Below are 23,294 nucleotides of genomic sequence, written 5' to 3'. Positions count from 1 at the left end.
CCCATGCAGGAACTCACTCTGCCACTCACTCACCCATGTACTAACAGCCATTCACACAGCTTCTCACACACCCACTCCTCACTCACCCATACACCTATTCACACAGTCGCTCACTCATATATACGACCAATCACACTATCACTCACTCACCCATACAGCTACACCCACACCCACCCACCCAGCAACTCACACTAGCAGTTACTCACCCACACTAGCAGTTACTCACCCACACAACCACTTACTCACCCACACAAACACTTACAGTAGCACTCACCCACTCATACAGCTACCACACAGCCACTCACTCAATCATACAGTCACTCATAATAGCACTCACTCACACTTACAGCAACTCACACTTACAGCAACTCACACACCCACCCACTCACTCACTCACACACCGACTCACACAATCATACACCCACTACCACAGGCACCAACTCATCCACACAGCCACTCGCACAACCATTCACACACCTATACAGCCACTCCCACAACCACTCACTCTCCCACAACCACTCTCCCACATTGTCACTTCGACAGCCACTCGTTCAGGCATACAACCACTCACACACACACATACTCACTCATCCATACAATCACAGATACACCCACTCACTCACCCACACAGCTACTCACACACCCATACAGCCACTAATGCAACCACTCAACCACACACACCCCACACAGCCACTCATCTTTTTTAACCATAAAAGGCGGGTCTGACAACCTAAATTTCCCTCCTTTTTTGCGGAACTGTTTTTGTTTCGATTTTCCAACATTTTGTATTTTTTTTTTTTTTTTTATCAAACAAAATGGCAACGAGGGGCATAAAAATTGCAACAAGCAACACAAAAACAGTGCAAGAAATGAGATGAATGAAAGGTAAATTAGCAGGAATGTTGTCTTGCAGCTTCAATGATGGCACCAACAGACTGCTCACCAGCTGTGAGTGTATGCTGCAGTATAGAGAATATGTGATGTAATATTTGAGGTCATAAGCAGCACATTGCAGGGCTTAAGTTATATGTAGCTCACATAACTATAACTGCTAAATGTCTATGGTTTAGTACAAGTGAAATGTAAGCCTAACTATAAAACCCCTTTGACCTTTGTTTTTTTTCAGTGAATATTTATGTATTTTCAGTGCTTAGGGATTCCATGCTTGGGCGGAACAAAGCAGTGACCATGCCTATTATTGAGAATTCTCAGAAAGTCAACCTATTCTTTCAGCACACAATCAGTAGAATCCGTTTAGACCATGCACTTAAGATTTTTACTTCAAACAATTGATATCACTTTTAATCATGAACAGTGCTTCATTTCCTTAAGCAATGTTACCAATACTTTCTGTTGACTACTATGTTCCTTTAGAGCATTTTGTTATGTTGAAAGAACAAGCTGCTGCGTTCTAGAACGTGGCCATTATAAGATGAATGGCATTCACTGGACCTTACCTCCATGGTAACGCCGAATGAGTAATTTTCTGATTTCGTCGTACACAAATATAAGGAGGGAGTATGGGAAGGCACAGAACCACCACGCTGGCCTATTGGAAGAGAAAGAATGGGTATAATGGGTACAGTGAAAGATGTGCAGAACAAAATCAGATATACAGTTAGACCGACCATAGTTTTCTTGATTAATTTATTTTGGGGCATTTACGGACCGCACAACCAGATTCAGGAAGCAACTGAGAGTGGTAAGTAACAGCAAAGAACAATTACTATGGATGGTACGGAGCAGCTGTCAAGAGGAACAAGGAGCAGATTGGGCCTGGCATAGAATTTATGGCTTTCTACTATGGAGCAGGGAAGGGAAGGAGAGAGGAGGTAACAAGGGATTTGTAAAGTTCTTAGCACACTGTAAAGCATTTGGTGAGATATGGTCCTCATTTGCAATGGTGTCTGAATTATTGAATGAATAAGGTTTCTGTTTCTTAAAGGAGTTAATGGAGTGTGACATTGAGTCTGGTCTGTTGGAGTGTCTTCCAAACTGTGGAAAGAGCAATTGATAAGGCATGATCTAAGGTTTTCTCTCGTTGGGTCTAGACTACAGACAGTTTTATCTGACTTTTGTCAAGGTCCTATTGGCTTCAATAAAATGCACAGAGAAGTTTTTTGATCAGGTCCTTGCTTGTGATTGGTTGGCTTTCTTTTCTATCTCAGTACCAATGGCTATCCTCTCCATGCTTATTCTTGTCACGTCACTGATGCATAGCATCTATGCATCACTTATGATTGGCAGACTTATAAGCTACCACTGATTTTAGGGGAATCCTTTCTTATTTTTGTTTGAGCACTCCATCACTTTCCGCTCTTGCTACCCCTCACAAAACACCCAATCCTACCATCATCCATTGCTCTTGCGTACTTCCCTAACCCATTTCATATTTTTTTTAAATGTCATTATACATTGTTCCAGCTCCATTGTTTTGTGTAAATGTTTCTGACATTTTTTAACATGCTTTGTGCAAGGGCCTGCAGTTGGGCCACTCACTTCCCCATCCGCCCCCCCCCCGTCTTCTGAAGCCTGCTTTTATCATGACTTTTTCTTATATTTCAGAGAGAGCTGCTTGCTTTCAGACACTACATCTTCTGCCTCTGCCTTGTCTTCTCCTTCACTTGTTTTTATTTTATTTTTCTTACTTTTGTGAGAGCCTGACATCTACAAATTGCTACTAGGCCACACGCTTCTCTTCCAAAGTGCTAGCATATTATATACATTTTTATTTTCTGTTCTGAGATAGCTGTTCACCAGCTTTGAAATATAATGTAAAACATGACCCTAGTCTACATTTGCAGAGACACAGCGGCCATTTTCGCATGGATATTTGTTTTAAAATAAATCATTCCAAGATAGCTGTCCAGCTTATGTGCGTAAACACACTATCTTTGAATGTTTTTTTTTCTTCACAAGATGACTGTGTGTGCTCTATGAGCAGGCGAGTTGGCAGCCATCTAGAAGAAAAAGAAAAAGCAGTAGGTTTCATACCGGATGTGCTAATGCTTGCTTGTGTTTTTCTGTCTTGCTGTGGTTTGGATCTATGTGCCGTGGGATTTGCTAGATACAGCTAGCTTGGTGGTGAAATATGGGCAGCTTCTTGCTCATCAATGCTTTACAGATCATGCAGAAATGTTTAAATCGTAGTACGTTCACATCATTCATAACATGGGCCTAATGGAGTTGTGCTAAAATTGGCTTGAAGTTGCCAAATCAATGTGGATTCTAAAATGACTTAAGCTAAATCAGAACAGCTTTCTTGGTTGTCAGTAAGGACCTGAGAAGTGCTGGTAGCTGATGATGATGGAATATGAGGGCTGTGACCATGGCTGGAAGATCACACCATCTGACTACAGCCTGAGAGAAGGTAGAAAGGCAAGATGCCAAACCAACCACACTTCCTGTCCACAACATGTAAGAGAAATTAGATTGATCCTTGGCATTGCTCACCTGAGGGGATACATTCTGAGGGCTACATCCATTCCGGGGCAATATGAGAGGAAAGCAGCCAGTGCAGTCTCCTCGAAGAGGCCAAAGATCAAGATCTTGTTCCTAGAAAACAAAGTTGAGATATTTGGAAGAATAGCTCATTATCTACCATCGCCTATTTCTGCTCATCCCAGGGACAATCGAGGTGGACTACCTTTGAGCTGCTGTTGACAAGTACAGGTTGTATATGGGCATCTTACCAGCAACCACATGCTTCAGGTACAAATGTTGCTTTAACTGATTTAATCAACGCTACAATGGAATGAGCAGATGCTTGTAAGAAAGCCTCCTTTCTACCGTGTACTCAATGAAGCTCTTGAAAATGCCATTAAGTGATCAGTATGCTACTGTGAGTCTGAAGTGTGTAGGAAGTTCCCAGAAAGATTCAAGGGAGAGGGCTTAGATCAGGTCCTACTCACTTCATTCCCTGTTGGAATACTGAGTTCCTTCGAGTTTTGCAAATGACCAAGTCGGCCCACTGCACGACCACAATGCTGATGAAAAAGGCGGTGTGGCAGGTGAATTCAACGATCTTGCGCTGCTCATATGTCTGAAAGTGAAAATGGGAAGAGAGTTAAACAGCGTAAAACGCAAAGAATCCTTGATGTATAAAGAAAATCTAGGGTTAAATAGCCTCACTGAGCTACATTAAAAAATATTCAGGTTTGATAATAACTGACGAAGGTTATGCTTATATATTTTGCTTCTTACCACCTTTTTGCAGTTTCTTAGCTCTGTAAGCTATAGGTTTACAGACCTTATCCGCCAATTGCTGCTGAGCATCCAGCAGTTTACATCCTGGGAGTCAGGTCTAATGTAGACATATCCATCCAAATAATTCTGTCTGGATTAGGACTTTAGAACAGCTTAATTGGAAGAACAACACAATTCTATATATTCCTGGGCTCAGAGAAGTGTGGCTCAATGCTTAGAGCGGCAGACCTCGATGCAGAACGCTGGCCAGGGACCAGGGTTCGATTCCCGCCTCCGCGGGTTTCGGGCTTAAATTCCTCTGACCGGATATTCTCGCCTCAGTGCCGATTCTAAGCATGGGTCCCACGCAGCAACTCTGGGCAATAGCTTGCTTAGTCTCCACAAAGGCCCCCTGATACACAAGGGATGCCTGGTTTCACCATGGGATGCCCAGGAGTGGACACCCCACAAGGAAAAGCCAGGAGGGGTTCCCTTGTAGGAGGAGTACAACCGCCTGGATACCTCCGGGTCACTGTTCGCGCTATAAAAATACAACACATTTACATTTACATTTACAGTCAAAGAAATATTGAAGTCAGGCACAGCAGTAAATGGGGCATGAGGGAATCTGGGCTCACAGCTTAGGATATGTTTATGATGTGATCACCGCCTGTTTCACCTGACTTGGGCTCATGTCTCAAAGCAGATGTGGAAACCACCATTCTAGTTCTCAACAAAGAGGACACTGGGTTGAGCTAAGACTTGAGCAAAAGTGGCAACTTACCCATTGCTGTCCATAGGTATCCTCTACATCGTTGACCCAACGGTCATCCCACTTGACTCGGATGCCAAGCAGAGTCCAAGGCAGGAATCCGTTCTCCGATAAGATGACAAAGTAAGTGAAGAATCCTCCCAGGGCTTGAATCATACCTGCAAAAAGGAGCAAAATACATCCAATGAGAATGTGTTAGAAGTGCAATGGGTTACTGTAGAGCAGTGATCAGCGGGTATGTGAGAGCATGTCCAGCACTTCTTGAAGGGTTCTTAGATCGCTGCTGCACCACTGATCCTGTGCATCCAATGAACTTTGTACCGTAGATGGAAGGGAAATGGAAAGGGGGGTTATGAACTCCTTGGTATGGTACGTCTCTGTATTCAGGGGAACCTCACAATACTAGTGCATCTTGATGCCCAAGGTATCTTTGACTCATACGCCGGTGATTCCTGGTGCCTTTGTTTCTTTTTATGATCCTTTTGTTGGGCAGACAGGGTTCCCCGAACACACGAGGGGGTCCTGCCTCCTGTATTTCTAAAACTCATCTCTCATAGACTAGGCTGTGCCCATCACAGGCATAGTTCCGGAGCCAGATTCAAGCCTGGTGGTGAAGGAAGGGTCAGCCTAGGACCTACACCACCAGATTGGGACTGTAGATGACACTGAGACCACTGGTAAGAGATGTAGGGCTCAACAAAACTCGCGACCCCTGACACTGCATTTGCAACACCTGGCCTAATAGGTAGCAAAATCAGTTCCAGGAACACAAGGGTAGCTCATCCTTATGGACATCATTTAGGGGTTCAAGTTCCTTGGTTTTTGTCAATGTATTTTACTACACTAATAGTGAATAATAATATATTATTCTCTATAAGTGTAATGAAAAATGGAGTACAATTAGCTGTAATATGATCCTCACTGGCAGAAGATGTAAGTAACATATGCTTTTAAATGTAGTGTGCATGCGTAAAAGTGTGTTTATGTGAGAGAGAGTGCGTATGTGGGATTGTGTGTATGTGTAAGCATGTCTGTGTAGGTGAACGTAGAGGTCAAATGGAGTGTGATGGCACTTCCACTACTCCTGGTCTTTTGGTGAACTGACGTTCATAAAAACACCCAGTGTGTTCCAGGATCCCAGCCACACAAACCTGAAAACAATGGCTCTGTGAGACAGCAGCCAACAAAAGGCACCACGGTTAGCGAAACCCTATGGAGTCAAGTCAAGAAGTCTTTATTCGATTAATTCATCATAAAAGACATAAATACAAAAAGACACAATAGCATAGATAAAATCAGTATTAAATCATTGGCATCGAATGGCTTCTTGCAGAATAATACAAAAATTTAAAAAAGATACAGATACTGATTACCACAGTAATATGAGATAAAACAAAGCAGTCTCAGCTAATTTAGATTAATACACCTACTTCTAATAATCCAGGCCCAGCCTAGGAACTTGGCTACCCCCACCACAATGATCGGATCCAGATTAGTTTTTAACAGTCTCAGGGCCTCGGCTGACGAACGTGTGCCTAGTTGGCTACAGACTGGTTTGAGCCACTTAGATCTGGGGGCAGAGTATTGGGGGCACACAAACAAAATATGAGATAAACTTTCCCCGGACCCCTGACATTTTGCACAAAACCCCTGACTAGCTTTTCCCCACTTAGTGGTGAAGTCCCCAATAGGTAGTGTGCCACATCTGAATTGAAAAAAAAGTTTTCGGTCTAGGGGTTTGGTAATGATCTCCCAGTAATTCTCTAACCTGGGCAGATCTTTATGGACCAAAAATAAACCTGTGAGACTACTTGGGCTTGTGTTTGAAAAGGTATTGTGCATCACCCAGGCCCAATAACACTTCTTGAGCTCACTTTTAGATGGAAATGTGGCTGTCTCAGGCGACAGCCACAACTCAGGGAGGCCCAAAGATAGAAGAGTAGCCTTAAGAACTCTGAACCATCCTATTTTTAGGGCTCCCGGAGAGTTTTTTAACTCCAGACAGGCTTCAGCATAGTAGTGTAGGTCAGGGGTAGTCCACAGACGCCGCCAGAAGGAGATCGGTCGAAATCGAGCACAGTCGACCACCGAGTGGCACCCCAGATCGTATAGTAGGGGAATTAAAGGTGTCGATTGTGGCAGACCAATTGCCATCCTTAGGAATTTGTTTTGGGCAAGTTTCAAGGAGTCCAGGTTACTACCTCCCCATAACTCTGCACCATATAACACTGCTGACAAAACCTTCCCACCATAGATCTTCATCAGCGGGGACATGGGTTTGGTAAAAGAGCTTTTATGTTCTTTGATCAAAGCTCCACCCAACTGTTGATGTTTCAGGGACAGGAGCTCGATCTGATGAGACCAATTAAGTGTGTCGCTAAATGAAACACCCAAATAGGTAAAGTGGTTGGTCTGCTCTAAGGGTGTATTCCCCATAATTACCCTAGCCTTGACCTGCTTGTGACCCCTCATGACCATAAATTTGGTCTTGGCAATATTCACCTCCAGCTCATGCTCGCTACAGAAACTCTCAAACCTAGACAGTGCAAGCTGTAATCCCTGTCTGGTTCTTGAAATCAAAAGAGTGTCGTCAGCGAACATGAGCAGAGGGATTTTCTTGCCAGCCAAACTTGGCGCATCTGTGGGGCATCCCTCAAAGTACTTGGTGACTCTATTTATGTATAGGGAGAACAGAGTTGGAGCCAAAACACATCCCTGTCTGACACCTTTCAGCACAGGAAACTTTTTGGTCACCTCACCAGGTTTGCCCCATCGTACATAGGCGTAGGTCTCCGCATGAAGGTTAACAATGACACGAACTAGGGAGGGAGGCATACCCATTTCCAAAAGACTGTTCCAAAGCCCAACCCTTGGTACGAGATCAAACGCAGACCTATGATCTACGAAGGCCGCATAGAGGTTACCTTTGCCCAAAGTGACCGTCTTCCAGTGTAGTAACATAAACCGAGAGGCCTGATCCAGGGTACTAACATGGGGTCTAAACCCAGCTTGGAGAGGGGTAAGAATATTATATTCCTCAATCCAGGCCTGAACCCTGGTTAGGACAAGACGTGACACTATCTTTTGAACAGCGTCAATAAGGCTGATCGGCCGGTAATTAGAAGGAACCGACCGATCACCCTTCTTGAAGATGGGCAAGATCTCAGCTCCCGCCCAAGAAACAGGCACCTGTGCACCACTGGCCAGCGTGTTAGCCAGGAACAGTAGATAGGGTACCCATAGGTCTTGGTCCTGTTGGAAAATATCCGCAGGAATACAATCCGGGCCAGGGGCTTTGCCCCTGGGGATGGAATTCAGAACGTTTTCAACCTCCTTGGCTGAAAACACAAGCGTGTCAAAGGACAGCGGCCAACCAATGGGAGTTTCCCTTTCACTGTGGCACCTGAACTGATCCTCAAAATAGGACACCCATTTTTCTTGATCGACAGAAGCAGGGCTAGGTCGATCGTCCAGGGACTTACCCCATTTAAGGAGGTGCCAAAAGTGCGTAAGATTCCTAGAGCCGCATGCCTCAACTAGGAGAGCCCAGCGTTCTTCATCCCAGGCGGCTTTGGCCCGCCTCTTGGCTATATTGTAGGCCTTCCTGGAGGATTTAATAAGAGCTGTGTTTCTAGATTTTAGGGCTTTAAACAGGTTTGAATGAGATGTACCACACTCATCATTAAACCAGTTCGCTGGCTTCCTCGGTTTTCCAATGCCCTTATTGGCAACTATTTTAATAAATAGGGTCTTAAGGGAAGTGAACAAGCTGGCATGAATATCGGGGATTTTGAGGGATATTTGGATCGGGTCATCACATTGCTCTATTAATCTTAGGGAGTCAGATACCAGGGATCTTATTTTAGAGCGAGCATCCATGTCTACAGCAACCTTTGGCCACCGGACCCTCCTCAAGTCGTTAGTTAATACCATGGCCTCCTGTACAACATTGGGGAGGTGCACAGAGGGCCTGGAAAAACTAAGATCCTTGAGTTCCGCTAGGAGAGGTTCGTGGTCACTTTCAGGCCGAGGTCTAATTTCCATATCCGAAACTAGGGGCCACATTGTTACATCGACTAAAATGTAGTCGATGCGACTACTAAATCTTCCATTAAAGAATGTTGGATTGCCCAATCTGTCCGATCTAGTCCGACCGTTTAGGGCACGCAGTCCCCAGTTCAGGCATAGGCCTTTAATGAAAGTGGCATTTTGGGACCATTTGGCGATCGGAGTTAGCTCTAGTTGTGGGATACCCCAAGTTGAGTCCTCAGCCACCGTTAGCATCCCATCATCCACACCTAGCGGTTCAAAACAGGTATTGAAGTCACCCATAACCACCACATGACCCTTCTGTTGTGCGGAGCCAAGGAATTCGTCTAAGAGTGTTAGGGTGGTTGAGACACGACCACCCGGGGTACCTCTGGCATACACATTAAACAATAGTATAACCAGTCCACTATTAAGCGTCAGGCTAACACTGAGGATATCAGGGCAGTCAATGTGGATTTCTTTAACAGAGACTCCTGCTGATTGGCGCACCCAAACAGTAAGACCCCCCATAGCCCTGCCTCTTTGCCCTCTAACTGCGGGTTTGTTAAAACTCAGATAACCTGGGAAATATACCGGATGAGTTGACCAAGTCTCCTGAAAGGACCAGACATCACCTTGTCTGATGAAGTCAGCCCAATCAGGTATACATATACAGGAATCTATACCCGCAACATTCCAGCAACCCAGTGAGGTACCCTTAGGAGGGGCTTGGGCACCCAAAGCAGTAACAACAGCGGGAGAGGAAATGCAGGATTGTTGGGAACCTACAATGGAAACGGAGACCACAGCAGGAACCCCAACAATAGGCAACCTACAAACCGCATCCCGTGGTGCCTGTGCAGGGAGTGGACCAGTAGCTGAAGCCACACAGAAGGGCAGAATGTCATGGGGCGGTGGGGAAGTAACCCACCTAGTTGGTAGGGCAGGGTCACCTTCCTCACAACCAACAACAGGAACTTTAACACTTACAGCCTTACAAGGGAGGAAACACGAAACCAATCCTACGGGAGATATAAACTGGGCGTCATTGCTATTCCCCCTAGTTTGTCAATCATTCGACGACAGCCCAGAAAGTGGATCGTATAAGTTTCTTAGTGGAATATGCCACAGATCCTTGGGGTGGGGGGGCCTGTAGGGATTAGAAAAGGATGGAAATAAGCTGGAAGGCTGCGGAGCCTGTCTAAGGGCTGGTGTAGAAGGGATCAGGGGATACGGAGGATTATTAAAAAAAGGCATTCCCATGGATATAGGAGGACCATTGGGCTGAATATATGGCTTCGCCCAGCCCGGTGTTTGGGGGGGGCAGTTGTATGTGGATTGGGTATATGAGCGATATAAAGCTTCCGGGTTGAAGTGAGGAACATGGAAGCTTGACGTAAAGTTGGACCAATTGGGTGGGTTCTTGGATTTGCTACCACCACCTAGCTGGCTTTTGTGTGGATTAGTCAGGGTTTCGGGGTAAAAATAACCTAAATTCCTTGTGGAAATTCCACCCTCATTGTTCCCCACATACCAGTCTGTGAGGTGGGATACTACCCTATGATCTCTAAAGTTAATGATGATAATATCCCCCTCAATGTCCTTAGGCCTATGGAGTCTTAAAGTGGCAGGGGGCTTTTTAAACTCTTATAATGGAAACCTACCAGACTGCAGATTTCCTCATTACTTTGCCATGTAAGTTTTGTAAGTAGTTTTGAGAAGGAGTTTTTGATGCAACCAACAGTCTAAAATTCTGAAAATCCTGCGACAGGCTTTTGAAGGATGCTTCACAACAGGGCCGGCTTTAGGGTGGTGCAAATGGTGCAGCTGCACCTGGCGCTGAGGTCGGTAGCGCTGTGTTTAGAAATGACTTATGAGTTATGGGTAACTGATGGGTTTAAAAGCACCTGCTGCAGACTTCCGTGTGTGTCTAGTGATTTTCTTGCAAAAATAAAACGGCAAAGATTACTCCGATGATTAGTGTTCCAGCTGGAGAGAGACAGGGGAGTTTTGCCTAGTGTCAGTTTTGACTCATCATAAAGTAGCACAGTTTTAAGATGCACGCTGCAAAGAATGTGCACCATGCAGATCACAGAACTGTTGTGGGATAGCTCAGAGGGTTACTGCTTTTGTCACAGAAATCCTTTTGTTACTTTCAGTGCATAAGTTACAATCCTAATATAGCACAATGGCCTATGAACTCTCATGAGAGAGTTGCATGCTAACTGCATGGTATAGGTTTGAACGTTATGTTTTTATCCAGTATTTTATTACCCTAATGTTGCTAAAAAGAGTTTGAGCATAATTGAGATCGCGGCGGACAAGTTACTCCATCACAACGGAGACGGATATCCCGTCTGCTGAAATATAAATCTCATTATATCCAATGAGATTTATATTTCGGTGGACGGGATATCCGTCACCGTTGTGATGGAGTAACCCATCCGCCGAGATCTAAATCAGCCCCTTAGTTTCTGCAGAAATGCATTCTTATTAGTGAAGCCAAACCCACCCACTGTAGTACATTTGAAATCCTGAATTTGTGCTTCTCTAGACCAAACACTCTTAAAATATACTGCCTACTAGCATGGATGATTCCTACAGCGTGTAATTCTCCTGGCGAGAGGTGTGGCGCCGCGGCCAGGGTGACTGACGCTGGAATCTGGGGATCACGGTTCGATCCCCGGTGCCGGCAGCAGATTAGCCCAGCACCATGTGACTCTGGGCAATAGCTTGCTTAATCTTCCCGACGGCCCCCAGCACCTGGAGACCCTTACGGGTGATTGTTTGTGCTTTACACATGTGGATTATTATTATGGCCTTCCGGTATACTGATTTACACATATATGATTCACTGTCGCTGTATAATGTGTGTGTGATGAAAAGTGCACTCACTCTCTACAAGGGTATGAGTAGCACTACAAAACAAACAAAATGCATGTGAGAGGGTGGTGATAGTGAGGGAATCCGTGGATATTGAGGTTACGGGGGGCACCACCAAGATTGTCGCACTGGGGGCCACCAGCGCCAAAGCATCTGGATATGTTCGAATCTTCAACCTCTTTACTAATATTTGGACATACAGACTGACAGGGTGTACTCTGTGGACACTGTGGCAAATGATTATCGTGGAATGCAGACATTCTTTCTTTTTAAAAGTGCTCTCGTATCCTGTACAGGCCGTGACAATTCAGAGCCAATGATTATCAATGGAGATTCCTTGATGGAGAAGCAATACTTCTTTGAGCTGATTCAAAACAGAAATACAACATTCACTAAACAGTGACTAAAAGGGGCTGGTCTAAAGTAATAAGTGTCTGAAAGAGGTTAACCCAGAGCCCCTGTCTATTTATTGTTTTGTTCATCTAATAAACTCTTGTGACAGTTATAAGCTGTCTCAAGCCAGACCTAAATACCAGATATACCAATTTACTAGTAGGTTACGAAATATATCCTTGCTTTGGTTTCAGGTAAACTGAGAAACTAAAGCAGTTAAGAGGGAGTGGTGCACGCTACTTCTGTACTGAATGTATGCAGGGAGGGACTCACCAATCTGTCCATAGGCCATACTGATCAACCGCTCATTCACCAGCTTATCCGTCTTGGGGTTCCTGGGCTGTCTCTTCATGATGTCGCTCTCAGCATGCTCGTAGGCCAGGGAGATTGCGGGAACCTGAAGGAGACAGTATAGAAATCACCATGGGGGATCTGTATGAGACACATTCATGGCATCTGGGCTAGAAGCAAAGTGGATGCCATTACACAATCCAGATACAATCAAGTTACAAGTAACACAACCCTGATACAATCATGTTACAAGTAGGGTAGGACAACTGTGACCCTCAGCCAGCCTCGCGTAAAGAAGGTAGTCCTTGGAGGCTTGTACAATGGTACAGCACTTTACCACTGTAGAAACCATTGATGCAAGAAAGTAGAAGGCACCAATGGATTCAGTCTCGATAAAGAGCACTATGCAGTCAGTCGCAATCTTCGATGGGCTCAATCAGTGTGTGATCACACAGGTCAAGCATTAATATGAGGGAGTCTGAAAGAATTCGTTCAGGAGTCCTGCTAGCACTGCGTGTTGAAAACACATTGGGTTCATGCAAGGTGGCGCTGTGGTGCAATACCCTCTTGCTCCATTCAATGCATATTCATTCATCTGATAGTCAGCCTATCTGACCTCTCTGGTTCCCTTGCTGATGACATACACAATATCACCTGCTTTCAGTCGTCCTCCCACACCTTCAAGGCAGAATGTAACTCTCTCAGTTCATTTCAAAATGACTGCCCAAAACTCAATATTAATCAACCTGGAAAGAACTTTATATGATCCACTGAATGGCCTACCTGCCCTCTACCTTTTCTTTCTCAATGGATAACATAAATTCCCTGGCCATCAGCCATCAGTATTTTGATATACTGCACTTAGCTGTATTCCTTTTTCACTGAAGCGCCACCCCCATTTTAGCTTCGGCATCCAACTTCTAATGCTGTCAGCTATCATATCTCCATTTAATACAAGCATGCACTGGACCTAATCTTAGTTTCAACGTCACCTTCTAATGCTGTTTTCTTTTATATCTCGATTTAATACAAGCTTGCACTGGACCTAATCCAATGTTCAGCGTCACCTTCTAATGCTGTTTTCTTTTATATCTTGGTTTAAATCAAGCTTGCACTGGACCTAATCCAAGGTTCAGCATCACCTTCTAATGCTGTTTTCTTTTATATCTCGATTTAATACAAGCATGCACTGGACCTAATCTAAGGTTCGGCATCCACCTTCTAATGCTGTAAGCTTGTGTTTCCCTATTTAATACAAGCTTGCATTGAACCTAATCTAAGCTTCATGATCCACCTTTTAATTCTGTCAGTTTTTATATGTCCATTTAATACCAGCACGTAGTGGACCTAATCTAAGCTTCAGCATCCACCTCCTAATGCTGTTAGCTATTATATCTCAATTTAGAACAAGCATGCAGTAGACAAAATCCTAGCTTCAGTATCCACCTTCTAATGCTGTCAGCTATTGAGGGCCCGATTCACGAAATTAATTTAAGACTCAATCCTAAACTTACTACTATTTTGGTATTCACAGAATGCACTTACTACTTTTGGCATTCACAGAATGAATTTACTACTTTTGGTATTCACAGAAGTTAGGACTTTGTCTTAAGTTTGTCTGAAGACAAACTTAAGACAGACTTAAGTTAGGATTGTATCTTAAGTCTGTCTTAAGTTTGTTTTAAGACAAAATCCTAACTTCTGTGAATACCAAAAGTACTAAGTGCATTCTGGGAATTCTGGGAAGGCCATTAGGGTGGCACGGGTTGGGATGAATCTCGATCCGTCAGTCGTCCTGCTCCAGTGCCTATCTCTCCAATAGACCGCCCACTGCAGCTGTGCAGCAAGACCTGGATGTTGGAATGAACACCCCACCAAGCAGGAGCCTACATCTCCAGCGTCTCGCGACCGTCACGGGTGATTTTGCATGCTTTCCAAAAGTTTGATTGATTGATTGAAGCTAATGGAGCTCCATTTTGGGTACCTTCGTTGGATAGTGGTAAGTTAGTGGGGATGGGGGGGCGTAGCTTGATCAGAACAATCCAATGATGTTCCGCCGCCCAAATAAAATGGGCTGACATCCTATCCACTGGCTCCTCTCTTGAACACATAGCCATATACAGGAATCTCTGTCTGCTGTTTTTTTCAAACTCCCAGTCGGAAAACTGTTTTCACATTTATTGGAAGCCACAAACAGCTGGCAACAGTTGGCAGTAAAAAGGAAAATGGGTTATTGACCTGCAACCATGAATTAGAATATCCCTCTGCGTGGGTGGCGTGGGCTTAGATTCTCAGAACAGACTCTTCTTTTTAAACAGTCCTTGTGTACGGAGGAGTCACTGCTGGCTTCTTTTCTGCCGCCAGTTCTATTAAAAGCTGAGCTTCGCCTCCCCACTGCCACTTTCTAAGTTTCCTTGAGTTGCGGAAATAATAGTTAAGACTAGTCATGGGAGGCTGGAATGACAAATCACCAAAGGAAACAGACACACCCCTCAAATCTCCCATTGTGTGAGGGAAGGCCCTGGTACAAAATGTGTATTTTATCGTTTCTTGGAAGGATCTGGACGCAAACCTGAGTGCAGAGACGCGGCCAGAAGTGATCTCCTTCCTGAGCGGTCTCTGCTTGGGCCCTACATCCATGTCATCCATACAGTTCCTCTTTCCGGGAGTAACTGCAAAGCACAAGAACTTGAGGTGCATGAAGTGCATCAGAATATGAAAACAACTATCTTGCAGACCCAGCTCCACCATGTATTCGCTGTCTTAGAGCAGCTGGAGATCTTCCTGCAAAGTGACTATCCTGGATGAGTGCTTCCTTAGGTATTTGATCACTTTTCTGAAGCTCAGAATGGATTGCCATTTCCCCAACATTTTCTGAATAAGAATAAATCTTGAGTAGAAGCCTGTATATCCCAGCACTCCCTAATAAACGCAGATTCTGATAGTGGATGAGGTTGAGGCCTTTGACTTCATCTGCACGCATGTCCACGATGGACTAGGTTCAAAACCCACCTGTCTGAGGGGATTTCCACCACCACTAAGACTGCACTGATGGCAGTCTTTGCAGCAGGAAGCCCCCTCATAAGGATGGTATACCTCGGTCTCCTGCACCCTAAAAGGATAGTTTCCCCCCATGGATCTGTTTCAGTTTCTGTTTTTATGGCTTCATCAACATGACATCTGCATGGATGTTCAGTATCTCACGGCATGTCTCGTATGCGCTGCAATACTTCACAGTGAAACAATGTCAAACGCAGTTAATCACAGAGTTTTAGAACTGCAGCACCTGCCATTTGTCAGAAGACTGTGATGGCTACATCCATAGCCCAATCAATCACTGCTGCTGCTTTCTCATCTTCTTTCAGGAAGGCTTTTGCAGTGGTGGCGCCTTCGCTAAGGCGGAGGTGAGTTGCCCCACTGCTATTTAAGCATGACAAAAATAAAAATAAAGTGTTAATAACAAGACATTATCATCATTTTATTTTTCTGTGCGAGACTGGCACCAGCCAGGTCGGGCGGGGCTTAACAATGTGAGGGGTGGTTTTCAATCCCTAAGTGTGCATGAATGTTTAGCCGGCCCTCCTAGCATGTTTAACATCTGGCTGTGTTGCACAGCCCAATGGAGAACATTTCCGGGCCTCAAACCAGTCATGAAGCTGCTCATGCATCGTTGTGATTGGCTGGGAGATTCTGCTTCCTGTGCTGCCAGTGCAGACAAGAGGACAAAGGAGAGGCGTGCAGTGGCAGCTGCAGGGGATGGGCAGGTCAGTTCATTTAATTTTTTATCCATTCCTACCCCCATGCCCCACCAATCCCGTTCCGAGGCAGCCACCTATGGGCTTTCGTTTCCTGCTTCTTATCCTCTGGTAGAAGATTCCGGTACCATGTCCCATTGTGTCGCCCAACTATGTCAAGATCATTAGCAGCGTTGATGTATGTTGCAATTAAGTGTAGACGTCTATGTCCAAATTGCCAATTGTCTTATCTTCTTGGACTGATGGAGTTGTGCAGGGCGAGGTATGGTTCCATGAGTGGTGTTGTGCTACCTGAATAATAATCTGCATGCGGGTGGCTTTAGGCATGTAGTATTATCTTGTGACCTGTATTTTATGTTCAGAGGAGAGACTGATGCCAGCGCTTGCATTATTTTTACTCATTCTGCACAAATGAAATTAATTTTGGGAATCACCTTTAGAGAGGTCCTAAAATCAAACAAAAGGCAGTCCACCTCTGCAACTGTGAGTGGCAATCGAAATCTCTTGGAGGCAGTCTCCACTAGAGAATGAAAACAAGCAATGCATGGCTAGTAGCTCTTCCATACAGACCCTTGCCCTGCGACTTCCCTTCAGTGTTGAACAGTATCTTGCGAAGGCAAGGCAAGACATTGGTCAGGGTTGGATATTGTAGTTTCTAGAGCGAACAGCAATGCAGCTGATGGTTCAGGACCTGGTATTGTATAGAAAACAAATGTTGTCATTGACTTGGACATTGTTGATGGTGGTGATGTCAAGGAAGTGTGCCTGGTAGATGTTGTTAACGTGGTTGAAGGTCTCGTCAATGGTGGAGTCATCGTCAACAGAGCTGTAGGATTGAATGTTGATGTGGGTATCATTGGCAGTGGAGTGTTGATGATGAGAGCTGTCAATAATGTGGTCAATGATGAAGTCTTGGAAGATGTTGTTTTGGCAAGATGCACCTCAAAAGGCATTGTATGTGTTGCCTGTCCAGCTGTTTGTTAGACTCCTTGCAGGCCTTTTTTGGTAAATTTGCCTGATGCAGATGGTTCTGACTTTTCTTATCTTGTCTTGTCAGATGTGTCTTTCTCCTAGTGAAGTTTGAAGGATTTATTTGGAGAAGCACTCCTCACCTAATGTAGTAACCTCTGAAGTCCTCTTACTGTGGAAATATCTGAGCAGGCACGCCTCACAGTCAACGATAGCTTTTGAAAAACTGTGAAAAACCTTGTAATCTTTGGTCTTGTGTCTGGTTACAGACAATAGATTCAATCTTCATGAGGGTCATCAGCATAAAGTATTTTCTTAGCCTATGACGCACAGGGTCTATACAGTGCTTTCTTGGATGTGGCCAACGTGACAGAAAAACTGAAGTACCAGGAAATTATCTCCTAGGGGACAACTTTAGATTAAAGGCCAGAATAAATTGACTTTATGAATGATCATGGAGCAGTAAACATATCACCACCACCACTGATAAAAGACTGAAAACTCTAGATTCTGCTCAATCACCATGCATGCTGTTGTACATTGTGAAGGTCTGGATTCAGGACTCTGGCCTGTTGCTGTGGCAGCAGGTCCTCCAGAAGAGGCAGTTGAAGCAGAGGGCATATGCTGAGATTCAGAAGCTCTGAGCAGCAGACCCTCCAGACCATCCGAGCTGTTAGAAGGAGTCAAAGTGCTAGGCCTAGTCATGAGCTCCATCAAGACCTCTGGATTTTGAGGAAGAGGGGGAAATGTGTAAAAGTCGCCGAAGTACCACTAAAGGCGGTAAGTATCTCCTAGGGACCCTCAAGTAGGAATCTCCAGGGTGCAAAATGTTGGGCACTGGGCGTTCTTGGAGGCAGCAAACAGATGTATCCATGGTGTGTACCATTGAACGACCGCAGGCAGATGCCTGCTGATTTTTTACACTGATATTGAAAGAACCAGGTGACTGTCAGGAAGATCCTGTGAAGTTCCAGCCACCACTATAACCACAGGAGCCTCCCACATAGGAAATGGCCCCCCACGCTGCCCTGTTTGTTGCATCACAGGAAAGTGATAATGTTATCCAATAATACAAGAACTGACGTGTCCTGATAAAACTCAGAAAAGCCTTGAGGGTCATCCGGATGGTGCACAATTTGAAATAAATTCGATATGATACCACTCCATCAACGAACAGAGATACCTGATCTCCACGTCCCCAAGTTTCCACCTGAGCCAGAGAGGATATTCCTAGCACCACTGTAACTACTGGCTGTGGTAATAAAATACGGCCTGATACACCCCACGTGGATGTTCATCCCCCACCACTAAATATCCTGGGTAGCCTTGGACAAAACATGAATGATCCTGCATGTGTCAACAGGCAAAAGGCACCAGCAGAATGCAGAAGACCAGGAGTCCAAGAAGCTTCAGAACCATCTTCTTGAACATTGTCGAGCTCTGCCACAGCTGCCAGTCACAACAGCTCCAGCTTCAGCTAGAGATCACAGAGGCACTATCTCTGAACACTACATACTATAAATCAGTTCAAGAAGATGTGCTGACAACAGGTAGCTCCTATCTATGTCTTTGCATTTGCACACAACTTGTTGGAAGGTGTAATGAATCTATCCGAAGACTCAGCTGAACAATATTATACCCTAAAGGAAGAAACATTATTATCAAAATCTTCTAGAGGGGTTGGAAATACATTTTTTACAAGTTGCTTGTAATTGCCAGATGTTGTGACATACAGAGATTACGTGGATGCTTCATGTATCTTTGCAGTCTTCCTTCCCACACCTATATAAATCATAAGAGTATCATATATAAACACATTATTGTGTGTATTTGGGGACTGGTGATTCACAATGTATTAGTTTAATGAATCCTCTGGTGCTCAACTCAACAGATGTGTGCAGTGAAGCAATGGTCTACTCCAGTTCCAAAATTCAATGTAAATAACCAAGGAGTTGTTAACTGGCTATGGAATCTCACCATGTCTGTGCCCAGGTCAATGCAGAGGATGGTGACGACACCAAGTGGAAGTGGGATGTTGGCAATGATGAAGATGAGGAAGGGTGTGATCTCTGGGATATTACTGGTCAGGGTGTAGGCGATGGACTTCTTCAGGTTATCAAAGATCAGTCGACCTAAAGAGTGAAAAAACAACATCTTAATACTTGAAGACAGAAGTGTATCTTAATCCCCAACTGGACTGTAAACAGTGAAGCCAGAAGGGCCTGCATTAGTACAAGCTGAAAACAATGTACATTGGACATTTAAAAAGCCTATCACACCCATTTAAAATGCAGTACAAACTCGCTTTAGTGTTGAACAATGAAGTACAACTTTTCATTGTGTATCTCTAGTAGATTACCAATAGAAGGTAGGATACAGCATGACCATGACAGAATCATGACCACTTGCTGTGGTCATAAAACATGTCACAATCCTTTGTGTCCCCTATAGACTCACCTTCTTCCACACCAGTCACAATGGAGGCGAAGTTGTCATCCAAAAGGATCATGTCAGCTGCTTGTTTGGACACATCCGAACCAGCAATGCCCATTGCAATACCAATGTCTGCCTTTTTCAAGGCTGGGGAATCGTTCACACCATCACCAGTGACAGCTACAATAGCGCCCTGAAACACAACAATATTGCAATGAGAGGATTTCAGCATTTGGCTAACAAAAGGAAAAAATCCCTTTTATGATTAAATTCAATGTTGAAGCACTCAAAACTACTACTGCCTTAACCCTTTCATTATAGAATACCTCTGTGCCCTCCAGAGTCCTTCACCGGTTATCAGCACATTCTCGTATTGGATACGATTAGGAGACGCTCTATCAAATCATTTCAGATATACCACTTGGATAGCTATCAATGTCTCACAAGACTCTTATTATTGCATTTAAAACTCATGTTTGTTGTAAGCCACTTCACCTTGGGTCAATGGCATGTTGGTGTGCTGAACACTGTGCAGAGTTACCTACCCAGTGTGAGAATAATATTATCAGGCCCCAGGCTAGGGAGGTTTCAAATCCAGACCAGAAGTCGAGTCTGCTTTGCTTTCACCTGAACACTGTTGGCTAACGCATCTGAACGTAGCCATCCTGAGAAGATTCTTGGATGCTTTCCTTTTATGCATCTGCATGGAGAGCACAACAGAACAAACACAGGCCAGCAGATGGCTTCCTCCACGTACCTGTCGTTGGCATCCCTCCACGATGATCAGCTTCTGTTGGGGAGAGGTCCTGGCGAAGACAATCTCAGTGTGGTTGTGCAGAATGTCGTCAATGTTCTCAGCACTCATATCCTTCAGGTCTGTGCCATGGACCACACAGGCCTTTGCATCTCTGAAAAGAGACAAGGAAATATAGTGTATATTAATACATGACCAGAACAGAGACTCAGCTCTGAATTTGTTCATGCAAGAGATCTACAGGTAAAAAGGATGTACAGGCAGCCGCGGTCGGCAGTAGGAGTTCCTGCAGGGCGGTGACGTGGGGAGGGGGAGGGGGAGGGGCAGGCTGGGGGGTAGTAATGTATGGATTACGGAGTTGAACAGGTAAGTAAACATTTAAATAAATAAAACTAATTTCGTTGCGCGCACTGCATCGCATTTGGTGATGCAGTGCACGCAATGAAATTCGTTTTAGAAAAGGCTGCAATAGGCATATAGAAGTAGCTGTATAAACATTTTACCTGCAGTTGTAATGAGGAGCTGCCTCCTGACCCTTCCTTTTCAAAATTGTAAACTGGACCTCTTGTCCCAGCAAACTGCCTTAGGAGTATTTGGTGTGAATGGTGTGTGTACATAAGGGAACAGATGACCCCTTTGTGTGGTCCTTTGAGTTTAGTGGATCCAATACTGCAGGTAACAAAATGTTGCTTACCTGGTATTGAAATTCTCCAATACTGGCTTATTTTATAGATTCACTTACTTTAATTACTCTCTGTTGTTAGACTGGGAATCCTTGTTAGTCAATGTTGACAAAGCAGTGTACATATATACCCGGTTAATGTGCTACTTGCAGCCTAACCACCTCATTATGTATCTCACACTCCAGCCAAGGTTGTGGAAAGCCACATAGCTCGACTCTCCTCAGAGGCTCAGGGGCATATTTACAAGGGCTTTATCTCCGCTTTTTTGGCTTTTTAAGCCAAAAAGCAGAGATAAAACCAGCGCCCTATTTACAAGAGGGTGCTAACATGCATAATCGCATGTTGGCACCCTTTTTCCCAATGCCTCACTTTGCATCTCTAATAAGATGCAAAGTGGGCGTTACTGGGCGTACCCCAGATGGACTACCGTGCATATATCGCTGATGTTTACATCGCCATATTTACATGGCAGCCCACATGATTTTAGCACACGTTAGATTTTGGCGAAACAGGAGTTCTCGCCTTAATCTAACGTCTGCCAAAATCCTGACTAAGCCATCCCTAACATAGGGGGTGGATTATGCTGATATGACCCTGTGGGTCATATCAGCAAGGTTATCGCCGTTTTGCAGGGAACATTCCTGGAAAGCCAGCGATATTCCCTGCAAAAGGGCGATAACCTCGCTATCTCTGGAATTTTTATCGCCCTGGAGAAACGCGTTGTTAATAACGCGCTACCAGGGCGATAAATTCCAGAGATAGCCTGCAATAATATTATTATCGCTAAGCACGGCCAGCAATAATTATCGCTGGCCGTTGATAATATGCCCCTCAGTTTTTCATTGCTCATCAAGAGTAAATAATTTACAAACCTCTGCTAGGAGAGGAGAGTGAATCATATGTTAATCCATTGGACATTGCAATATTAGACAATTATAATAACAGAAAAAAACAATCTGAGGATGCAGAAGATGCCCATGTGCACTGTAGTCCAGGGGAGGAATCACCAATCGTGTGATACTTCGAAGACTCTTCCAGGACAACAAGGTGCAATCATCCGGACCCAACACTAGGCGGCGATCTATGCACAAGATATGAATGTCAGCAGCCCTACATGCCTCGACCAGTAGATTTGTCTGTTTTAGTTTTGCATAGTTCCTAATTTCACATGCTTGAATTAAGACTAATAATGAATGCAGTGTCATAGGAATTACATAGGTCGGTGGCCATAAGGCTTAAATTAATGAACAGCTATTGATGCATCACCAGTCCCCCTGCTGACTGCTGTGGACAGTACACCCGGGCAGCAATCACTGGTGAAGGAGTGCATCATCCTCCAAGTTGCCACTCTGCAGATCTCTTGCTAGGGTACTGTGGTCATAGCTGCAGTGACTCTGACAGAGTGAGTTCTGGCCACACCGGATAGAGAGCTGTGCCCAACCGAGCATGGGCTGTACTGATGCAGGAGAGAACTCACCTTGCTAAGCTCTTTGATAAAAACATATCCACTGTTGACTTAACCAAAGGCTACTCAAATTTGACAGTGGAGTAACTGACAGGGCATAAGGAATTGACAGCAGAACTAACAATTTAGCAGTCAGAGCTCTTCAATCAGAAGGCTGACGACATGGAGCAGCTAAGGAGGTGTCTTTAGATTGCATGTGAGCAGGTGGATTGGAAAACTTTTCACAGCCAGTAAAATTGGCAAAGATGTACATTTAGCCTTTTCTTAGATTTGCTCGCTGTAGTTTTGTTAAATGAGAATAGTAACACATTAAAACCATGTATAATATTGATCAGAAGCAGTCTGGGTACACATCAGGGAAGAAGATGGGTGTGCAACTCATATTTGACAAGTGATCACATGATGTTCAGGATACATTCAATCAGATACTCTATTTTAGATTGAGAAGAAGCTATATTATAAACCAAAATCTGCAACACAACTTCAACGGAGTACCCTCTCTGCCATACTCGAGGTCAGCCTGCCACATGTTGTGGCAGATGGACCTTAAGTATGTTGGCAATGGAGCCTACACCAGTTTGTTATGGCGCAAACTCAACCCAAATGTATCAGAGCACTTTACATGAGCACCAGGTGTGTTACAGACGGACACATTCATTTTGTTAGGCATGGGCAGATTAAG

At 44.4% G+C, this 23,294-nt stretch overlaps 1 protein-coding gene across 1 annotated transcript in view; it reads right to left on the bottom strand.

Annotated features, from left to right (window-relative positions):
• LOC147699073 (sodium/potassium-transporting ATPase subunit alpha-1-like) overlaps nt 1–23,294 on the bottom strand; it is a 244,865-nt gene that overhangs the window by 11,192 nt on the left and 210,379 nt on the right. Inside the window, exons 15-22 of the mRNA XM_086935650.1 lie at nt 20,468–20,618; nt 19,735–19,903; nt 19,255–19,409; nt 12,536–12,659; nt 4,970–5,115; nt 3,912–4,042; nt 3,454–3,555; nt 1,458–1,549 (exon numbers count right to left, since the gene is read on the bottom strand). Of these exons, the coding sequence (XP_086791776.1) occupies nt 1,458–1,549; nt 3,454–3,555; nt 3,912–4,042; nt 4,970–5,115; nt 12,536–12,659; nt 19,255–19,409; nt 19,735–19,903; nt 20,468–20,618 (1,070 nt within the window). The remainder of the gene's footprint in view (nt 1–1,457; nt 1,550–3,453; nt 3,556–3,911; nt 4,043–4,969; nt 5,116–12,535; nt 12,660–19,254; nt 19,410–19,734; nt 19,904–20,467; nt 20,619–23,294) is intronic.

Source organism: Lissotriton vulgaris, chromosome 8 (assembly GCF_964263255.1).
Source record: "Lissotriton vulgaris chromosome 8, aLisVul1.2, whole genome shotgun sequence".
NCBI lineage: Eukaryota > Metazoa > Chordata > Amphibia > Caudata > Salamandridae > Lissotriton > Lissotriton vulgaris.
This window is presented reverse-complemented; position numbering and strand designations above follow the sequence as displayed.